General features: G+C 40.3%; 1 protein-coding gene across 1 annotated transcript in view; it reads right to left on the minus strand.

Annotated features, from left to right (window-relative positions):
- Positions 1 to 21,311, minus strand: part of DNAH5 (dynein axonemal heavy chain 5) — a 253,231-nt gene that overhangs the window by 36,003 nt on the left and 195,917 nt on the right. The window contains exons 59-65 of the mRNA XM_057312162.1: positions 21,192 to 21,311; positions 16,068 to 16,247; positions 12,574 to 12,711; positions 8,897 to 9,032; positions 8,001 to 8,317; positions 7,267 to 7,422; positions 6,186 to 6,368 (exon numbers count right to left, since the gene is read on the minus strand). The exon at positions 21,192 to 21,311 is cut by the window's right edge and continues 84 nt beyond it. Of these exons, the coding sequence (XP_057168145.1) occupies positions 6,186 to 6,368; positions 7,267 to 7,422; positions 8,001 to 8,317; positions 8,897 to 9,032; positions 12,574 to 12,711; positions 16,068 to 16,247; positions 21,192 to 21,311 (1,230 nt within the window). The remainder of the gene's footprint in view (positions 1 to 6,185; positions 6,369 to 7,266; positions 7,423 to 8,000; positions 8,318 to 8,896; positions 9,033 to 12,573; positions 12,712 to 16,067; positions 16,248 to 21,191) is intronic.

Raw genomic sequence — 21,311 nt, forward strand, 5'->3', positions numbered from 1 at the left:
AGTCTTACCCTGTAACTAAAAACCAAGGATTAAAACAAAGGTGGTAGTAATGAAACTGCATGAAGACAAAGAACAAAGGCCAGTGGCCACTGCTTTATGTTCTAGCCAGTTAATCGCCACTGACTGAACAGTTACCGTGGGTAGATCCGTACCGGTCTCTGAGCAAAATCTGGGAACTTGCTTAAGTTTTGGAGACATAGCAACGCCAGCAAAACCTGCCTTTATCTCCTTGGCTTCCTTTTATTGGGTTACATTGAAAAGCTTCCTTAGTGGTTATTTTCATTCATTTATTTACTAGATAAGAATCTCAAATTTGAGAAAACGTAAGAAAAAAAATTTAGTACGGAAAGTGACATTTAAGACACCTGCAAAATTCCTCTCCATAAGCAGCTACAGAAAAAAACAAAAAACAAAAAAAAAAAACAGAACTTAAATTACGGTTATACTAAGAAATAATGTAATAAAGGGAAAAATTCAAATATTTTTTATTACCATATTCCCACATTTTGCCCACCATCACTATCATGCCTGAGTTCCTAAAGCTGAGTGGTCTAAAAATCCTCACCTGAAGCAGACAGGTAAGGGAAGGAATGTAGAGCCGGGGGGAGAATGATGGTTTTGACATCAGGAAGACATGTGTTTGAATCACAGCCCCGGGATCTATCAGCTGTGTGGTGTTGGCCATGCTCTATAACTCTAGGAGCCTCGGTTTTCTCATCTGTGAGATGGATATAAAAACAGCTCAGAGAATGACTGTCAGGATATAACTAGTAAAGCAGCTACAACAGTAACTCAATCATGATAACTGCTCAAAATATGTCGCTCTCCCTTTTCTCCCCTCCTTTGATTCATTCCAAGCATGGATTTTTCAGAAACATTGTAATTCTTATTGGGAAAATAAGCAGTTTGAAAAATAAAATTATTGGTTGGCACAAAGTAAATCATACTTTAGAATTTCACATATCACTACAAAAGCCTAATAAAGTGGCTGAAAAGGGATAAAAGAGAACTCTCTAATCTTGTACTTAGGCTAAGGATGTATGCTGTCGTGTCTGCTGAGACGAGAGCATGGGCTGTCAAACCCCAAACCTGCACCAAGTCTTACGGATTCTTCCAGCACAATAATTTTTCCTCCATCCATGTCTTCCAAATCCATAGCCATGGCCCTGGTTTAGGTTTTAGTTATTCCTCATGGACTACTCTAACCAGAACTGGTCTTCCCGCTGACCCTCTTCTCTGTCATCACCCCCTTTCCTGCTCCTAGACATTCAGGGATCTCCCTCAGGTATTTTGAAAGGTCCAAAATTCTCAACGTAGTTTACAAGACTTATTGCAACCTACACTGTCAATCTCATCACCACTTGAGAACTATAGAATCAGTATTAAAATCACACCCCAGGTTACTTACGAAAACTGTTATTCACAAAATAAACAGTTAGTATAATATGTACAAATGGACAAATTATCCAATTCCTGATTTTAAAAATAGCAAGTAAAAGCTTGAACATTATTGAGATGGTTGTAGTCAATTTAATATCATTGTAAACACCAATAAATTTGTCAATTAAAGTAACTGCTTATATTCCTAAAGGATTAAAATGAGGCTAAGAAGTACCTTTCCCCCAAAGTTTAAAATTGGGGCGCCTGGGTGGTTCAGGTGGTTAAGCAACTGCCTTCAGCCCAGGTCATGATCCTGGAATCCCAGGATGGAGTCTCGCAGTGGGCTCTCTACTCAGCAGGAAGTCTGCCTCTCTGACCCTTCCCCCTCTCATTCACTCTCTCTCAAATAAACAAATAAATCTTTAAAAAATAATAATAATATCCCCTAAAGTAAACAGTACAATTTAAAGCAACTTGAAATTATGAAAGCAATCTGTGTACTAAATAACAGGTAAGTAGCCAAACACTACAATGGGACAAGAGTTATGGGGAAAAGTTATCTCTGAAGGACAACAGAACTGCTATTTGCTTTTCTTTTTTACTTGAGAGAGACAGCACGAGCAGAGGGGAAGAAGAAGGGAGGAACAGAAGGGAAGAGCAAAGGGAGAAGGAGAAGCTGATTCTCCAATGAGCAGGAAGGCCCAAGCAGGGCTCGGGGCTTGGTCCTAGGATCCTGGGATCACAGCTTGAGCGGAAGACAGATGCTTGACCAAATGAGCCACCCATGCACCCCTGCTACTTGCTTTTCATTCAGGATTTTAAAATGGAAAACCTATTTGGGGATAAGGTTTTAGGCCTATGCTCATTTGTATGGCTGATTTTAAACATGGTTCTGTTGAACTATGACTTTAGGTCCCCCAATCTATAAGAGGATAGTTCTTTTTGAAATTAATAATAAGGAGCAAAATAAATCAAAATCATTTTGCCTATAAGCATTTTCCCAAAGGGATTATCTCTACACACACGCACACACACACATGCACACACACACACACACACGAACACACACATAAACATTTGTGCTATGTATTCTATTTACTAAGGCTGCCTTGTAAATTTTTTATATAAATGGTGGTAATATGAAAAGTATCCCCAAAGTGAGTAAGGCAGTACAGTAGTGATTCAGGACAATTTCAGGAATCACACTATTTATTAATTAAATGATCAAAAATTAAGTGGCTCAACACAGGTGCAAATGACAACTAAAATTATTTGTGTATCTAAACCACATCTGTAACCACGGTTTTGAAATCAGCAAAAGGAAACAGGTGACAGCCTTTCAGAGTTCTCAGTTTGAAAGGATCACCCAGGCTCTCATTCCCAAAGGTTCGTTCTCTTCTATACCTTACACTGGTAATTAAAATAGAAAGATTAAACAAGGGGCACCTGGGTGGCACAGCGGTTAAGCGTCTGCCTTCAGCTCAGGGCGTGATCCCGGCGTTATGGGATCGAGCCCCACATCAGGCTCTTCCACTATGAGCCTGCTTCTTTCTCTCCCACTCCCCTGCTTGTGTTCCCTCTCTCGCTGGCTGTCTCTATCTCTGTCGAATAAATAAATAAAATCTTTAAAAAAAAAAAAAAAGAAAGAAAGATTAAACAAGAGAATTCTGATTTATTTTTTCTCTGTACCAGTGAGCTGGTGATAATGACAATCTGTTTAAGGGTCTTCATTAAACTATTTCTCCTGTCAGTTCCACCGAGTTTGGGAGGTTCCACCGAGTTTGGGTATTTCCACAGAGTCTGGCTATTTCTATCTCCGAAGGAAATCACATACCTGTTTAGTCATCTGGGATTTTGAACAAGGTGACCCCTGAGGTCTTGTGTTGTGTGGCCAAGAGGCTGTAAACCTAGATTAGTATTTTTGTCCTAATAGTATATAGCTCTCTTTGAGTTTCTGTCTTGTTCTCTGGGATCAAGGTAAGAGTGAACCTAAGAAATTTGTTTGTTTGTTTGTTTGTTTGTTTGTTTGTTTTTTAAAGGTTAGTTGCTGGGGAACTCCTGGTTTGCTGCCTGTTTAAAATGGGCTTGATACCTCACCTTCCGGTGACAATAGCAGGCTGCCTGTATCTACTCACAGGTACATCAGGTCAACAACTGAATATGGCCTTGATGTGACCTTGAACAGTTCACACATTTAAAATGACTCCTTTGGAGCACACAGAAAATGTAAAATCATTAAAAATTTGCCTTCCCTGCATTCCTATTCTCTGACGTTTGCATTTGTTTCCAAAAGCAAACAAACCTAAGGGGCCAGCAGGATGTAGAGCTGAGCGTTGACGAGACCAGATCCCGTGTGTTAACAAGGTTCCTCACTGCCCGTATCTCCAAGACACTGGACAGCTGGTGAATTTATGGATTTAAAGAAGAATGGCCTTTCCCTGGCATCATAAGTTACTGTTTCAAGCCACCTTTCACAAGAAGAACCGACAGACCAGTGAAGGTTGAATTCATCCTGACTGTAGAGAACCCACACTTTGTTTCAGTTCCATGTGTAAGGAAATTTCTTAGATGCTTTCCAAGACCAGCTTCTTACTGGTGGGGTCTTCCCCGCTTCCAATACCCACCCTTGGCTCGACAGCATTTTATACTGATGGAGTATACATAATAATCACCTAAGAAGAGATCATAGCCAGAAAGCCTGCATTGTCACAAATCAAAGGAACACTTTTTGAATCTATAGGCTCTTTTCAAATGAGTTACTCAATTTCCAGAAAGCACAAGAGATCAACTCAGACCCACTTGCCACCACCCTGGCTGAGATGATTCAGCTACGTGAGCAAATTCAGGAGTGGGGTTGGAAGACGAGATGCTACCAAAAAAAGAAAAAAAAAATGCTGCTTGCAGGAAATACTACTGAAAACCCTTCAAAATTAAGTCCAGTAGCTCACTTCTTGCATGAGACCTTACATTAGACGAAAGAAAATACAGGTTACATGTTGTATAACCATGTGGTTCAGGGTAAGAGGGCCCTCTAATATTATAATAGAGTGAGGGTCCCATTCCTATGGTCATACTTTTTCTAAGAATTATCTTCTGTGAGCCCAGAATGGATTCTGATCATGAGACAACAGTAAAGGAATAATTCTCTCAAGACACTCAAGGTACTTTTCCAGGGAGTAAGAAAAAGCCCAGCCTGGGATCCATATTGGCTTTTCAAGGCTGTTCAATGTCTTTTGGAAGGAGCTTAAAATGCTCCTCGCTTCATCTTAAACTTCTGTTCTAAGAATTACGGCGCCAGTGCTAAGAGCTGTTTTGTTGCAAACAAAATCTGTCAGACCAAATTATTTCTTCCAAGGAAACTATATTCATCTCAGCTGAATGTGAGAAAACCCAAGATAAGGATATGATTCAAACTGCCATCAGGGCCCCTCATCTCCCCAAAGCCAACACCGCAGGTGAAAGCAGAGCCTAACATCTGGGTAATGGCCGCTGCCCCAAAGACTCTTGGGGATTCCCTGCTTGACACTGCATGCTGTGGATCAAGAATCCCCGTCCTTCCTGAAGTAAGGATATGGCAGTGCTATAGGCTTCCTCAGCCACCTCGACTCAGCCTCTCAAAATTAACAAGCACGTATTCTGAAGGCTGTAATTACTTCGATAGCTAGTCTGTGGTAGGAACTCTGGCCTCAGTTCCTACCATCCCAAGGTCACTAACTACAAGAATCTACAAAGTCAGATTTAATGCTCTTGATGCAACTTCCAACCATAGGACTCTATGATTCATGCACTATAAACTAAAATATAAAAAGAGACTATTCATAGAAAAGGAAAGGAGAGAGGGGAAGAGGCAGTGAAGAAGCAACACATAAACATATGGAAGGACTCAGAAGACTAAGCATGAAATACAAAAAAAAAATACTTTTTTCAAAATAATGGGAAGGAAGGATTCCAAAGATTTTACCAATACTTTTAACCTAAATAAATCTTGAGGTCAGTGTAAAGGGGGAATAAAATAAACTAGACTCCTCATTGCTACTGAATCTGGAGAAAATCAATAGCAGCTCTGAGAGTTCATGCAGTTCTACCAAAACAATCCTATTAAAACCCTCTGGACCTCTTTAAGACTCACATGTTCCCTAGAGAAAATGCTGACTCAAAACAAGGAGGTTACAAATTATTGGCTATTTTTTATTGATCATTAAGTTATTCCACCAAATAGAAGTAGAGAAAACAGATAACATAACTACGCCAACAGCCTCCAAAAGGTGCTCAGTGAAGTTCCAGAGCCAAGGATGTCTGTCTTGTCACAACATACACAGAGCTCTTGTAGGCAACAAATAATGACTGAGAGTGTTGTCTGTTAGCTGGTTTTAATCTCAGTGGTTTGAAGCCACTAGTTTTAATTTTATATTCTAAAAGCATAATAATGAATTGATATGAAAGAAAAACCTAGCTGTATCCTAGAAACCTGAAAGTCCACACGTGAACAGAACTCACGATCGTGCAAACTCTTCAGAAAAATGAAGCAATATAAGACCAGAATAATGATGCTGAGCATGAGACTGATATTCTCATAGTTACGTCATTAATCTACACAAAATCAATGGATATGTGTGATTTATGAGAACAGATGAAACAGAGAGACTCATTAGTAATTACCCAAGACACCTGGGAATGAAAAATGGAAAAAAAATGCAGGAATAAAAAGGAGAACCTCAATCTTATTACAGCTTTTTTGCTATTATTTTCATCAATGAAAGAATCGCAACACAATGCCGACAAGGAGGTGGTCACACTTCACTCACCCGCTTCTCTGTGAGGATGACTCTCCCCAGTAACTGATCTTCCAGACCTTTCATGGTGACAGTGAAGTCAATGATAGAGGTCCGAGCACTTATTTCAGGGGTGTAGGCTGGATTGGGCAGTTTGGTGGTGACGTAGAGTCGGAAGCCATCCATCACATCTACTTCCTTGTCACCAACTTTCACCTTTATTATAAAAATAAAATCAAAAGCAATAAAACAGACATACACCTTACTGTGCCCTTTTTTGCACAGGATCAAGAATTGCTTTAAATAATTATATAACTGGAGATCATTGTATACTGAAAAAGAAGTGGTCATTAGGCATTCACAAGGCTTCAACCACTAGGATGAAAGGAAGGAAGGTGGGTGGGAGGAAGAAAGGGAGGGAAGGGGAAGGGAGGGAGGGAAGGAAGGAGGAAGTTCAATGTATGCCAGTATATACCATAAATGTAGAATTCAGCACCAAAATTGGTACAATCATACCACAGACGTGAGATGGATTACCCATCCAAAATTGTTCAGAGGTCAAGACTGATGACATCACACATGCACCAAAAGGGCATGAAAAGGTTTATTACTCACATAATGAGATTTCTGGGGAGATTAAAGTAGGCCCCCAACCAGGTCCCAAAAATTGATTGAGAGAGCAGGGAAAAGCAGCTGTTTTAGAGTGTTATGTTGATTAGGGGGTAGGGCTGGGATAAAGGTTCCCACACAGGGCATGAACAGAGGATTGCATGGTTTGACTTTCCCACCAATGTCAACGGAGAGAGCCCTAGGGTTTTTTATCAGCTTGCCCAGATTTGGGACAGAACTGGGGAGGGTCATGATGGGTTTTGAAAAATGTCTACAGTCACCCATCAAAATGGAGTCAGACTCTATCACACAAAAGAAGTAGATATTTGTAAAAGAACTGCTCTTGAAAACTTTAATCCCAACTCAGGAAGTGTAGAAGAGAAAGCAAATACCTCTTGCCACTGACTCAGATTTCAGTTGCTGCCTATTGAGAAAATGTCATCTATGTCACATTTACCTGGCCTCGTGGTAATGGTTCTGCACGTTATCAATAGGTTTAACCTACCTTAAAGGTAGACCCAGTCTTAATGAAGTTTCTCTCCAAAACATTATCCAGTGCTGGGTCTAGCTCCTCCCCAACATCTTCAATAAGCAAAGGCCTTCCAAGAGAAAGACTGTCCTCCAGATGGTTTCTGAAGTACTTGTGATTTAGAGATGTGATCTAGAAACAAGATCCAAAGGTTGCTGTTGACAATATCACGATGCCATGCACAGAGATAACGGACATTAAATGGTGCCTGAGCATTCCGTCATGGGACACAAATATAGAGATCTTTAGAGAACGTGATCTGGAACCCACACTTGGTGAGACTGTACAGAAAGCTTAAACTGTTTCCATCCTTTTCCTTAGCAAACTGTCATTTCTCAGTGCAACCTGTCTTCTCCTCATCACCACCACTTTTGTGACAAATAAAAATGGAATAATCATGAGAAGTCCTAGTAGAGTGCTATGCACTTAGTATATACAACTCCACCCTGCTCTGTTCATCAAGGAGGGATGTAGGCTCTAATAGAGGAGAAACTGAAACCTTCGAAAGATGGCATTAGTAGAGGTCCATACAAACGCAAATGCAATTTTTAGAAAAGATTTTAATATTAGAGTTTAGGCTTGCGTCTGTTACTGCTCTATCTAGGATTACAATCTCTGCTATTTTTGAGTATTTCTTTATTCTCAGACTCTTGTTCATCTGGGGCAATAAAACTTGACCAGTAATATAAATATACTCAAACACAAATTACCTGGAGTTCATTCTGGCTTTCTTTATTTTTAATCCACATCTTCCCTTGAGTCTGTGGATCAATTAGCAAAGGATAGCGAGATGCCTTTGTGACAATGATGCCATTCTGAATGGATAGGTCATCATTTGGCAGACCTTGGAGGTTCCATTCACTAACAGTGGGAGCATCAATCAACATCTCATTGAGATCTAGATTGTCTCCAAATGGGATTTCCCGGGCTTTCATTTCCTTCTGCCAGTCATTTAGCAACAGATTGCGAAACTCTTGGTTAAATGGACCAGAATAAGATAGAAAAGCTGTAGCCAACAACACATCCCCTAAAACAGAAAACAAAACACCACTGAAATACTTGATAATCAGCCTTCTAATCGTGCAGAATATTAAACATTTCTTAAAGGCAACCACTCTTTTAAACTAACTTCCAGAAACCAAACCATAACCCCGTGTTGCTGTGTCTTGGTGAATAAGCAGATCATTGTTAAACAGGGTCCAAATGGTCCACCAAGTAATACCCGCTAGTCGTCAACAACTAGGTTATTTTGATGCTTGTTGGATGTGAGAGTATGACTTTGGTGCTTAAGAGACACAAAATCTGAGAAGACAGAGCCTCCAACCCAAGTGACCTTGATCAATACGACCATTCGCTCAGAGGAGAATTCAAAAGTGACCTAATAAAGAGGTTTGAAGGTCATTATTACACCTAATAAGGGCTGCATAGATGCCAGACCAATATTCCTCCTTCTGAAATCTCTGGACACACACACACACACACACACACACACACGCACAAGAATTTGACGTACTAGAGGGTTGCTTTGTATTCTGATCAAAGTTTCAGTTTGCTAACACCCTAACATAGTCAACACATAATCTGATTAACACAGGAATTTACATACCTACGAGTCTTTTTGTTTGTGCAGCAAACTCTTTACTCTGTTCTGTCCATCTTTCTTTTTCTCCCGCCAAGCCACCGATCAGCGTGGAGGCGGTCTGCATCTTTCGTCTGCAGCGCTCCGCATCTTCAAGCAAGGTCTAAAAAAGGCCAGAATCGGAAGAAAACTTGCGTTCAGGAAAATATAGCCTCTGGCTCAAGAATATAATTTTAAGCCATTATATATGATCTGCCCTCCTGAGACCTGTGAGCCATTTATCTCATAGGAAGCATAAGATTCAATTCCTGTGTGCCTGTGTTAGCCAAAGCCCATCTCTTAAACCTTCACATGGGGTCCTGAACCCGCAGGTCAGACTCTTCCCGGGTGGTAATAACTAGGAGATAATAGAAATTTGTGTCATTTATGACTTCCCTATAAAGAAAAATAGAGATAAAATACAAGCATACTTAGTAATATATAGCACCAAAAAAGTAAAACAATACATATCCCTACTTGAAAATCAGGACTATTTCTCCTGTTAAAGTTCTAGCATCATTATTGCTTGATTTAAGTCCACATCTCCTTTGACTTTGGGTGAAACTTCAGATTATCTTTGGACTGTGCTGTTCTGAGGCTCGCTCGCAGATCCCAGCGACACCTGACTCAGCAGGTCCCTCTTCGGTTCTCTGTGTGTCAGACCCTGAACCAGACTTCCACATGCTGTTGCCACTCAATGCTCCATTCTTAAAAACAAATGGCCCTCTTTCTCCTTAAGACAACTGCTAATTCTACTTATAAAAACATATATGTATGAAATAATAGTGGGGACAAATAAAGACTTAGCTATAGGGCCAGTCCCTGGAAGTTCACTTATAACATATGTATATGTTACACATAATATATAATTATGTTATATATGCTAAATGTGCAATAATAGAGAAATATTTTTAAAAATTATGGTGTACCCGTGAATAAGAATACTCTGAAGCCATTAAAAATTATCTTATGAAAATTTTAATAACCAAGAAAATATTCATGATATATTACTAAGTTAAAAATGCAATTTATAGAGTATGTATTGAATTATGTTATATAATCAAATGTTATATTTTACATATATTTTTAAATATATGTAAATCAAGGAATATGCTCAGATAGGAAATGAAAAAGAGCAAATATTTTTAGTGTTCATTTCCAGGATTCTCTATGTGTATTCTCCATAAGGAGCACAAGTTGCTTTTGTAATAATAACACAATAGAGTGTTTTTCAAAAGCAAGATATTTATTCTAGTTTGTTTTCTGGGACTCTATTCTACTCTATTTTCCTTTCCCCGAGAGTTAATGCAGGAGATCTGAAAGCCCAGCTGAGGTGTAGCCCCACATCCATATTGCCCATATTTATTTGTTAGTTTCTCCCCAAGAAGAAAGATGCCAGCTGGGAAGTATGATCCTACAAATCATTTATGTCTGTCTACCTTTGAAACGAAACTTTCATGTAAAGGATATTTTTAAGATTAAGTTGTCTTCCCGAAATTCCCCATCCCCACTCCCAACTGGCCAAATAAGAAAATGGCCAGGGCCCCTGTCTCTGGCTTTTTAAAATTTTTTTCTGGGAGCCCAGGCTCCTTTAGGGGATGAGAATAGCGGGAAGGGAGAGGAGCAGACCTCCGAGAGTACAGGAGCCAAACGCAGCTCTTTGCTCCGAGCCCAGTTGGGGCAGTGAGTGGGTTCCCCGCATTCCTCAGGCAGGGCCCAGGCGCACTCTGTGTTGGTGCTCCCGGAGGGTAACTAGCTGTCCAGAAAGCCAGGGAAGCGGCCCCCACAAAGCACTGCCCTGTGTAGAGAGAAGCAGGGCACACACTCCTTCAGCAGACAGCATGGTTATGGGTCCGACCGTGACGAACTGTGGATTCAAGGCCCTTCCCCCCACCTGGAATTCCGTAAGTCCCTAAGCCCCCTGCACTCACATGGAGCTCATGGAGGCGGAAGGAGCCACGGAGTGACCAAAGGTCAGGTTCACTCCAGCATGTGGGAGGCAGGTGGACTCACAGACAGATTTTGTGTTTTTTAATTTAAAAAACTTGACATTTGTTGAAACAAGTTTTAAAGTCAGAGCCATACCTTAACAGTAGCACTTCTCGTATGGTCCTAACAAGCAGGAGATGCTCAAAACCAAAAAAGCATACTGAATGAACTAATGCAAAAATGTTACAACTGAAACGTAACAACATGGGGCCTAAAATATTTCTAATCTATTCAGTAGCACCTCCAAATAGAAGTGAGTGTCCCCCGTGGTAAATAATTATCAACCTTCCCCATAGTTTCTAAAGTAGACTCTTCCAAATTGCAAAACTGATTTTCTTTTTATGTGATGATAAGTGAATCCCAAAGAGCATAATTAACAAACCCAAATAGGTATTGTACAATTACTTCTCCAAAATTTCTAAACGGCTTTTCTTTTGCTTTCAGGAGCGGAAGCATCACACATTCTGCGCATAGTAAAACTGAAGTGTTCATCTAAATTCCCTTGTTGGGACGCCCACACGAGACGGGACTGTCAGCGGGAACCTCAATCCTGACCAGCGAAGACTGAGAACACGCAGAAGGAAGCTTCATGAAATCATCAAGGGAAGAACAGAGCGAATCTCTCTCTTATTCACCAAACACTGGATTTACCAGAGGCAGATCGGATTTTGTGGGGCCAGAAGCTGACATAGTCTGTGGGGTCCACTTCAAGAAAATCATTAGAGATTTTCAAATACAGAACACCCGAGTGAACATGTATTTAGATTGAGAGGGGAAAAAAATCACTACAAAGTCCTGGTGTCTTAGAAACTCAGGTACCTTTCCTCTGAGATTTCTAGATATTTTATCTGAATGCTTATATGCGAATGGCTGCCAATCATAACCTGGTGTCCCTCCCCCCAAAAACACCGAGGAACCCCAGCACCTAGGAGCCTGTGCACATGAGGAGCTCTGAAGCTTAAGCTGCATGAAGTGTGTGTTACACCTGCCTGGATTTCCAGAAGGAAAGAGGCCCCAGCAGCTGGAATTAGTATAAATGAGATAAAGAACCTATTGCCCAGTGGATCAGAAATGTATGAACCCAGATTCTGAAAGGTTCTACGGCTGCTATTTTGCAGACTAGGTTGAGAAGACCATAGACACTCATTGTCATCAGACACAACCATGTGGCCAGTCACACGGGTCCAGCAGAGAAGCCTGAAGTGGACACCAGAAGGCCAAGGTCTAGTTCAGACTGTCCAGCCCTATAACCAGGAGCCATCCTCTGGACCTCAGCTCCTTTCTCCAAAATGACAATAAAAATATCCTCCTTGCTTACCTTACAAGATTATTTCAAAGATTAAATGAGATAAAGTGGGAAGACATGATTTGAAAAATATAACAGAAAGTGCTCCACGAAGGGCTGTTTTCATCACCATCAATAAGGAGACTCAGAACGTTTATGTTCCAGAACTGACTTCTATCTTGGCTGACCATTCTGACCTCTCACCAAGGTCCTTAGTGTTAGAAACATACTCCAGGCCTTAGTGAGGGATGATGTGCAGTTTATGTAATATATATACATTAAGTCAATCCCCGCTGGGAACCAAACCCTTGGGGAGAGAAAGGAGCAAAGGAAGGGTTTACAATAGCCATGTTGGTGTATGACAGTCCCTCCCGTGCCAGGGGACAGTTACCTGCTTTTCAGTCATGGCCTGTTCATACTCAGTCTGCACCACGTCGAGCTCTCTCTGCTTGTCATCCAGCTCAGCCTGGGCCTTCTGCAGATCCTGCATGGCCAAGATGTAGCGATTCTCCTGTACCACCAAGTTGGCCTGCACAGGACGTACCGAGGTGAATGATGGATAATGTGCAGCCAACCAAACAGCCAGCATTTCATCTGAGATCTCAGCAAAGCTCATACCTGTTCCCCACTCTACCCCTAGAGTCTCTGCAAGTTGCTTTAGGTCAAGACCAAATCTTAGTGTGGACTTGATATAAATGTTTATAAGCAGAAAATTATAATTCATTCGAAATCAGCACATTTTTTCCATAAAGTGCCAGATAGTAAATAATTAAAACATTTTGGGCCAAGGGGCAAAATCGAGGCTATTGTTCAGGCACTTATTTAAAAACCATTTAAAAATGTAAAAACTCTTCTTATTTCACAAGCCGTACACAGAGAGGCTGTGAGCTAGATTTGGCCTGTGGGCCGGAGTCTGCTGGTCCTTAGATCAGAGCACTGCAGTGTTAAATCCACATAGACCCATTACAGAAGACTGTAAGATTATTGTAGAAAAAGAAAAAACTGAATATTGGAAACCATCTGCCTAGTAAGACTCATCACTATTGATGAGGATGTTAAAGCAAGATGAAGAATGGAACGTAATTATTCACTGAACGTAAAATATAGATTTCGCAAGTCGTGGTGATCCTGATACTGTTCTTGTAGTCTTCCTATATTGTTTTCCCTCCATAAAAGAAGTGGTACCTTGAGCTGTGAATAATTAAAAATATTCGTTTTTAAGGAAGTTACTAAATTTGACTCAAAAGACATATTCAAAAGCAATAATAGCAAAAGACGAAATATAGAAAACAGTCCATGCTTACAGGAATTTAGATGCTTTAAACAATTTTTTGGAATCAAATTTTTTCCTTTTTAAGTCTCTACAATGTTAAAAATGACTTTAATGGGGATAATCCACTATGAGGGCCGCATTCTCTCTGGGGTGTTTCAGAGGAAAAGATTATCTTGAAAAATTTTTTTTGAGATAAATTATTTTCCTGTCTGAAAACCTCAGGCTCCCAAATTTTGGCAAAATAATTCTTTAAGGGAAAGTCGAAGTTCCATAACTTACTAGGACCAATGACAGGCAAAAGCGTGGCTTAACAACTACACTTATAAAGGATCCAACTCTAGGGACGTTTTCTTCTCGGGTCGGCTTTAAACCGCACCCGTTGCTGTGGCTTAAACATAAAACAAGCGAGTAACAATGCCCAACAACTCACTAAAGCAACACACTAATGTCAAACTATCACAGCTCCAGAAATGTCGAATATTTTCTATAATTTTACTCAGAAAAAAAGATTTTTTTTAATGAAGCACTTGAAAGTTGCCAACCAATGTCCAGGGGCTCACCTAGGCGGCTGTGGGACACCGTGCAGATCCCTTACACTCAGTGAGCTTCAGTTTACCCATGAAGAGGCTGAAAATCTACCTCCTAGGATGTGTGTGAGTGGATTAAATAAGATAGCGTATGTAAACACCACGGCTGGTGCCTGGCATACAACAAGAATTCAATAAATAATAGATGTTGTTGTCCAAGTTTAGTATTTAAGACTGTACTGTTGCAAACATTCTGTTTATGTGGACTGATATTTACTGGTTTTCATGGTTTTCAAGGAGAAATCGCATTATAATTAACTGGACCGGAGTCTAAACTGCTATTAGTTGGTATTTAAGTGTATTCACTACTAGACGTCACTTGGCCCGTCGAGAGGGATTGCCGGATGAGGAGAAGAGCCCCTCAGTGTCCTCGTCACTGCTTGGTGTTGAGGAGACTCTAGCTGGAGCGTAAGGAGTGTCCTTAATCTGTGCTCACTCGAAGCAGGAGCTCGCCAGGGAAGCCCCTCCAGGAACATGCGAAATTAGAGGCCTCGGTCAATGGTGCTTCGTACAGGAGCAGAGCTGCCCAGTGATAACCTGCACTCCCGCCGTGTTCACCTTCTCCTTAAGCAGCGACTACAGAGGCTCTCTCCAACTGCACTTATTTTTATGACAGAACATTCAGAAGGACCTGATGTACTCCAGGCTCCCAGGGGCTGGGTGCTCATAAGACGTGAGGGGGTCCCTTCCAAGACTGACTTCTCAGAAAGAAAAGCAGAGGTTCTAGGAGCAACTAAAACATTCCCCCTTCTGACGGTGTTCCCTTCACTTCCTGCCGCAGGATCCAGATGGTCACCCAGATGACTGGGTGGAGGCTTAAATGCTCTGGAACGGGGAAGGGATTTCCTTGTTCTCACGGAAGCCTTGTTCAGAACGGCCACTATTTGGTACTGATTGCGGCTCATTTTATTTAAAATTATTACAACAAAATACAAGCTACCCATCATGAATTCAACAGTAATTCCCTTAAAAAACACTATACGCTTACTCACTGGAAAAATTTGCAAAGGACGCCCTGTATTTTTCATTTGGGAGGGTGGTTATAATTCAGCCAATATCAGAATGCCCGTTTTGGAGCTATGCTGGAGTCTTCAATGGTCCCAAAATTCATAACATCGACAGCATGGCATCAATCATTTGCTCTAAAATTCCCTAAACCAAATGAGTCTTTGTTCTTGTAAGTTGCCTTAGGACCCCAAGGAGCTTCAGCCACTGAATAAATGACCCTGGTACGGGAACAGTTGGAAAATAAAATGGGACTTGCAACTCTATCCCTACCTTCTTTCCACTCTCGATTACTTTCATCATGATTAATAAGTTCCTCGGGTAGTTTATAAGCGTTAAGCGGATTTCAGCCGATGGTTGACAGAGATCAGACTCACACAAAAGCAAAATAATCAACCAGGCCACATGTGTGATCGGTATTCCATTTTCAAAGCATGTATTTGCCTCTCCACCTGCTGAAGACTGTCACTGATGGTGGGGAGGATGTGCCTATGAAGCTTAGAAATGCAATTACTCAAAGGGAAACAGGCAGACTCTCCAATTACATTAAAGAACACATGACATTCAATTTCTTTCCTGAGGGACAAAGGAGAAGAGCGAGGGAGTACTATGTCATACCTTACAACCAAGATCAGCCACCAGCTGTGTGCTGATCCTGCCTCAGTCATAAGAGTCCCTGGCAGGAGGTCTCGGACATTATCAGGGGATTCTATGCTACAGTTTTCTGTGTTTCTTTTTTTCCAAGTTGACACTGTGGAGGAAAAACACCCAGCAGCCCACAGTGGACTTGCATCCTTGTAGAGAGTCCATGCTTAAAGGCTTGTACAACTCTGCTTGGAGTGGTTGTTACAGAGAAGAGAAACATCCTGTGCTTGGCCTTTCTGTCCCTTGCTCTCCGCATGGACTTGAATACGACTGCACCAGAGGCCAAAGGCTCCTGTGTTTTGTGAAAAGACAAGACCAGTTGACCTCAAGGGGCCCTTACAGGCACGTACCATGTGGTGCTACCTAGAGGCTCACCTTCAGAGGCAACACTTCTCTGTTGATAGAAAAGAAGGAAGCCATGGCTTTGGTCCAGGAACAAAGACCAGCTACGTTCCCACATACGCGTTTAGCAGTTTCGATGTTGTAGTCTGCCATTTCAAAGTAAGGGTTCAAAAATTCTATCACTTCTTCATTGATTGTGTCTTTTGGGAATTGCTATGAAAGAAAAGAGTAAAATGAAGTCAAAATACTTCTTTCCATGAAGTCATACTCACATCACGCTTATGATGCCACTGAAATTATTGAACAACCAAGAATGGATGGATGAATGACATCATATTTTGCGGATATTTCAGGATATTGGGCCAACGTCCTGAAAGCAAAAACAGAGTAAGCAGTGACAGCAAAGAAATCAGAGCACATTTTAGCTTTTGTGAACATGAGATACCAATCCTCAATAAATGTGGTGGGATCCAGGAAAAGAGCAAATTATTTAGGTGATGAATACTAATATGGTTACTAAAATTTCCAAAGCAATAACATTTTCATGTCATTAATCCTAAACAGGTGAATTGTAAGCCCATAAAATCAATAATGGAAAATAAATACACTCAGGTATACTCAGCCTAAGGACAAAACCTATTTAGCATTTAGTAGCAACTAGATGCTTAATACATTTAAAGAGAGGTTCTATTAAACTCATCTGGACATTATGTCTTGAGGGCAATGAATTAATTTTTAATCATAAAATTATCCAGAATGTGAGAGAACTGTTATCTTCTGATGGGATAAAATTGAAAAACAGTAGCAGAAGTGGATTGCGAATACTTTCTTGTGTCAAGAGAAGACTGGCCAACCAATGAACCTGGACCTTTCTCAAGAGGTGTTTGATCCTCTCAGAGAAGAGGATGAGATCTTCTCCAAGTAGACAGGAATGCAGCGCCTACATAAAAGCTTTCACAGGGGCGCCTGAGTGGCGCAGTCGTTAAGCGTCTGCCTTCAGCTCAGGGCGTGATCCCAGCGTTCTGGGATCGAGCCCCACATCAGGCTCCTCTGCTGGGAGCCTGCTTCTTCCTTTCCCACTTCCCCTGCTGTGTTCCCTCTCTCGCTGGCTGTCTCTGTCAAATAAATAAACAAAATCTTTAAAAAAAAAATTAAAAAAAAAAAAAAGCTTTCACAGAACGTACAAGAGGAAGGGGGGAACCCACACTTTCATTTAGACATTTCTCTCTACAAGTTTCTTTCATGACAGTTGAGAATTGGTGAAGCCAGAAGAAAAGACAGAAGAATATTTGGGAGCCATGGAAGGGCAGTGGTGACAAAAGGCAAATGGCAACAGAGCTTCCAAGAGTGGGGCCCCTGCCACCAGGTACATAATACAGGAGCCTCAAGTCACCTGCCAGGATCCTCTGTAAAGTCCAATTCCATTGTCACATTTTTCTGTGAAAACTTAAGCCTCCTCTGTCACCACCACCATTCCACACGCACTCAGAGTTAATCGCCACCACCTCTCCACTCAAACAGCCTATTATTCCTTCTTGGTGGCACTGACGTCATAGAGCCCCATATTTTAATTATCTGGGGGCAGATCTGCGTGGCCACCAGTTTCCTAAGCTGCTCACTGCTGTTAAGGTGTCTCACAGGTGCTAAAGTCATTACTTGGGAAGTACATGTGACTTGGGTATTCCCAGGTAGCTGTGTCAAGATCCAAATATGAAACATAAAAAAATAAAACTTCTAGAAGGAACCACAGAATCATTTATTCTGCCTCAGAGGCAGAGCAAAGATTTCCCAAACAGAACCCAGAAAGCACGATTAAGGAAAATAGTGATAAATTGGACTACATTAAAATCAAGAATGTCTGTGGATCAAAAAGGACACCTTTAACAGAATGAACAACCAAGGCAGAAAGTGGAAGAAGATATTTGCAAATTACTCATGTTTTATAGAAAGAAATTCTACCCATTAAAAAAAAATTTTAATGGACAAGAGACCTAAACAGGCACTTAACAAAAGAATTCCCAAGAGGCTCGTAAACTGCTGAAAGATTCTCAGCATCATTACTTACCAGGGAAATGCAAACTAAACCCACAATAATAAGACACCACCACAAACCATCAGAATAGAGGAAAAATAGGAAGTAGTTAAGATGTAGAACAACTTAGTCAGAATGGCTAAAATTAACAACTCAGGAAACAACAGATGTTGGCGAGGATGCAGAAAAAGGGGACCCTCTGACACTGTTGGTGGGAATGCAAACTGGTGCAGCCACTCTGGAGAGCAGTATGGAGGCTCCTCGAAAAGTTAAAAATAGAACTACCCTATGACCCAGCAATTGCACTACTAGGTATTTATTCAAAGGACACAAAAATTGTGATTTGAAGGGGCACCTACACCTGGATATTTATAGCAGCAATGTCCAGGATAGCCAAAATATGGTATGGGAAGAGCCCAGATCTCCAGTGACAGATGAATGAATAAAGATGTGGTATACACATACAATGGAATATCACTCAGCCATAAAAAGAATGAAATCTTGCCATTTGCAATGACATGGATGGAACCAGGGGGTATTATGCTAAGCGAAATAAGTCAGTCAGAGAAAGACAAATACCATATGATTTCATTCATATGTAGAATATAAGAAACAAAACACATGAACATAGGGGAAGGGAAGGAGAAATAAAATAAGATGAAAACAGAGAGAGAGGCAAACCGTAAGAGACTCTTAACTCTAGGGAAGAAACTGAGGGCTGCTGGAGGGGAGGCGGGTGGGGGGATGGGTAACTGGGTGATGGGTGTTAAGGAGGGCATGTGATGTGATGAGCTGGGTGTTAAATGCAACTGAAGAATCATTACATTTTGCCGCTGAAACTAATAATACACTGTATGTTAACTACATTGAATTTAAATAAAAGTTTTTTTAAAAAGATGTAGAACAACTTTATATACTGCTGGCAGATGTGTAAACGGACACAGCTATTTTTGAAAACTCTTTGGCACTACCTATGAAGCTGTTTAAATGTGTACAGATGGTAGCTATGCTTGTGGTGAGCATAACACAATGTACAGAGCTGTCCAATCACTATGTTTTACACCCAAAATTCATGTAATATTGTGTGTCAACTATACTTCCATCAAAAAAACTTACGTCTATTAAAAAATTGTATAACCTAAGACCCAGAAATCCCATTCCTGAGTACAGAGCCAAATGATATGCAAATACACCCACCAAATGACCTATAGACAAATATTCATAGTAGCTTTACTTATAATAGCCAAAAACTAGTAACAGCCCAAAAATCCAACAACAGTGCAATGGACAAATAAATGGAAACCTATGTCAGCATTTCACACTGTGCAGGTTCATACAAGCTCATGAGAAACCACTGCTAAATTCTCAGGAATTTTGTAAACTGCGTATTGAATAGAACCATTATTAAAAAATAAATTATATAAACTTACATTCAACAAATCTCATTTAAAATAAAAATAATGCATAGTAAAAGTAATCACTTTCTATTATTTTACTACATTTTACTACCTACGTTTTGAGGTCATTTATATCTATTGTACCCACATGGGGGTACATTCCTACTATTCTACTAGGCACCTCTCCCCAGCTCTACATTCAACGGGATCATTTTGGTAGCTTGAAATTAGCCGTTGTGGGGATATTTACACCATGGAAATTGGCAAACACTACAAATTAGACTTTTTTTTTCTTTTTTCTCCCCCCAGAACCAGTTGTTTTAAATATTTACCACATACTACTGCTTCATATACTTAACAGCAGCAATGAAAAAGGAATGAAATACTATCCTTGCAAAATAAGAATGAATCTCAAAGACTTGTTGAATGAGAGATCAAAAGAGGTCACATGACATGATTTCATATCTATAAATTTCAAAACAAACAAAATTAATTTTCAGGATAAAGATCAGAATAATGATTATCTTAGGGGAAGTTACTGACTGGTTTGGGACACAAGAGAGATTTCTGGGGTCTAGAAATACAAATCTTGATTTCCGAGTTCATTAACAGGTATATACATCTGCAAATACTCATTAATCTGTATACTTAAAATTTATACATTTTATCATATGTAAATTCTACATCAAAATCAAAGACATGCAAATTACTCAAAAAATTATTATTGAGACTTGCAAAATATATATATATATTTGTATTCATATGCATACAATATATTCACATATGTATTGCTTTAATATGATTTTTAAATTTTTTATCTAAATACGTCACTGATGATGATTTAATATGCCTAAAATCTGTCAAGAAAGGCTCTAGCACTTATTTTTAAAGCTCTAAAGTCTTGTTTTTGAAAGAGAAAATTCTATTCTGAAAAAATACTTAACTATGTGTTCAATATATGTATGTAGAATATTATCCAGGCTTGAAAAAGAAGGAAATCCTGCCATTTCTGGAGGACATTATGCAAAATGAAACAATCCAAACACAGAAAGACAAACCCTGCATGTCTCGCTTTATATATAGAATGTGAAATAGTTGAACTCCTGGAGGCAGAGAGTAGAATGGAGGTTGCCAGGGTTGAGAGGAGGGGAAACGGGAAGATGCTGGTCCAGGGGTACAAAGTATCAACTTGCAAGAATAAGTCCTGGAGACCTCATGCACAGCAATATGAATACAGTTAACAACACCGTATACTGGAAATTTTCTAAGTATTCTCACCACAAAACAAGAAAATGGCAACTGTGAAGCCATGAATACTTTGGCTCGACTGTGGCAATGATTTCACAATGTATATATCTCTCTAAATATCACGTTGCACACCTTAACATAGAGCAGTTTTCTGAAACAGAGAGAGAGCACATGAGTGAGCAGGGGTCGGGAAGGATGGGCAGAGGGAGAGAGAGAGAGAATTCCAAGCAGGCTCCACAATCCTGAGATCATGACCTGAGCCGAAATCAAGAGTCGGGCACTTAACCAACTGAGCCACCCAGATGCCCCAATATAGAGGATTTTTATATGTCATTATACCTCAATACACACGGCAAAAAATTGAATAAGTAAAAATATGTATATTCAGTAAATTCTGTTCTGAAACTTATTCTACTAAAGGACTCAGACACTCTAATGAAGTCTGAGTCCCTTTCAGCCCATCATTACTGAACTACCAACCTGTAAGTTCTGTAAGAAGTTTCCTGCAGTCATGAGTTTTAAAGATTCCTGCCAGGACGGAATTGTACAGCTTTTGTCCAGGTCAATTTTCACTGCATTGACTTTCCTTTGAAACAGGAG

Source organism: Ursus arctos, unplaced genomic scaffold (assembly GCF_023065955.2).
Source record: "Ursus arctos isolate Adak ecotype North America unplaced genomic scaffold, UrsArc2.0 scaffold_15, whole genome shotgun sequence".
Taxonomy (NCBI): domain Eukaryota; kingdom Metazoa; phylum Chordata; class Mammalia; order Carnivora; family Ursidae; genus Ursus; species Ursus arctos.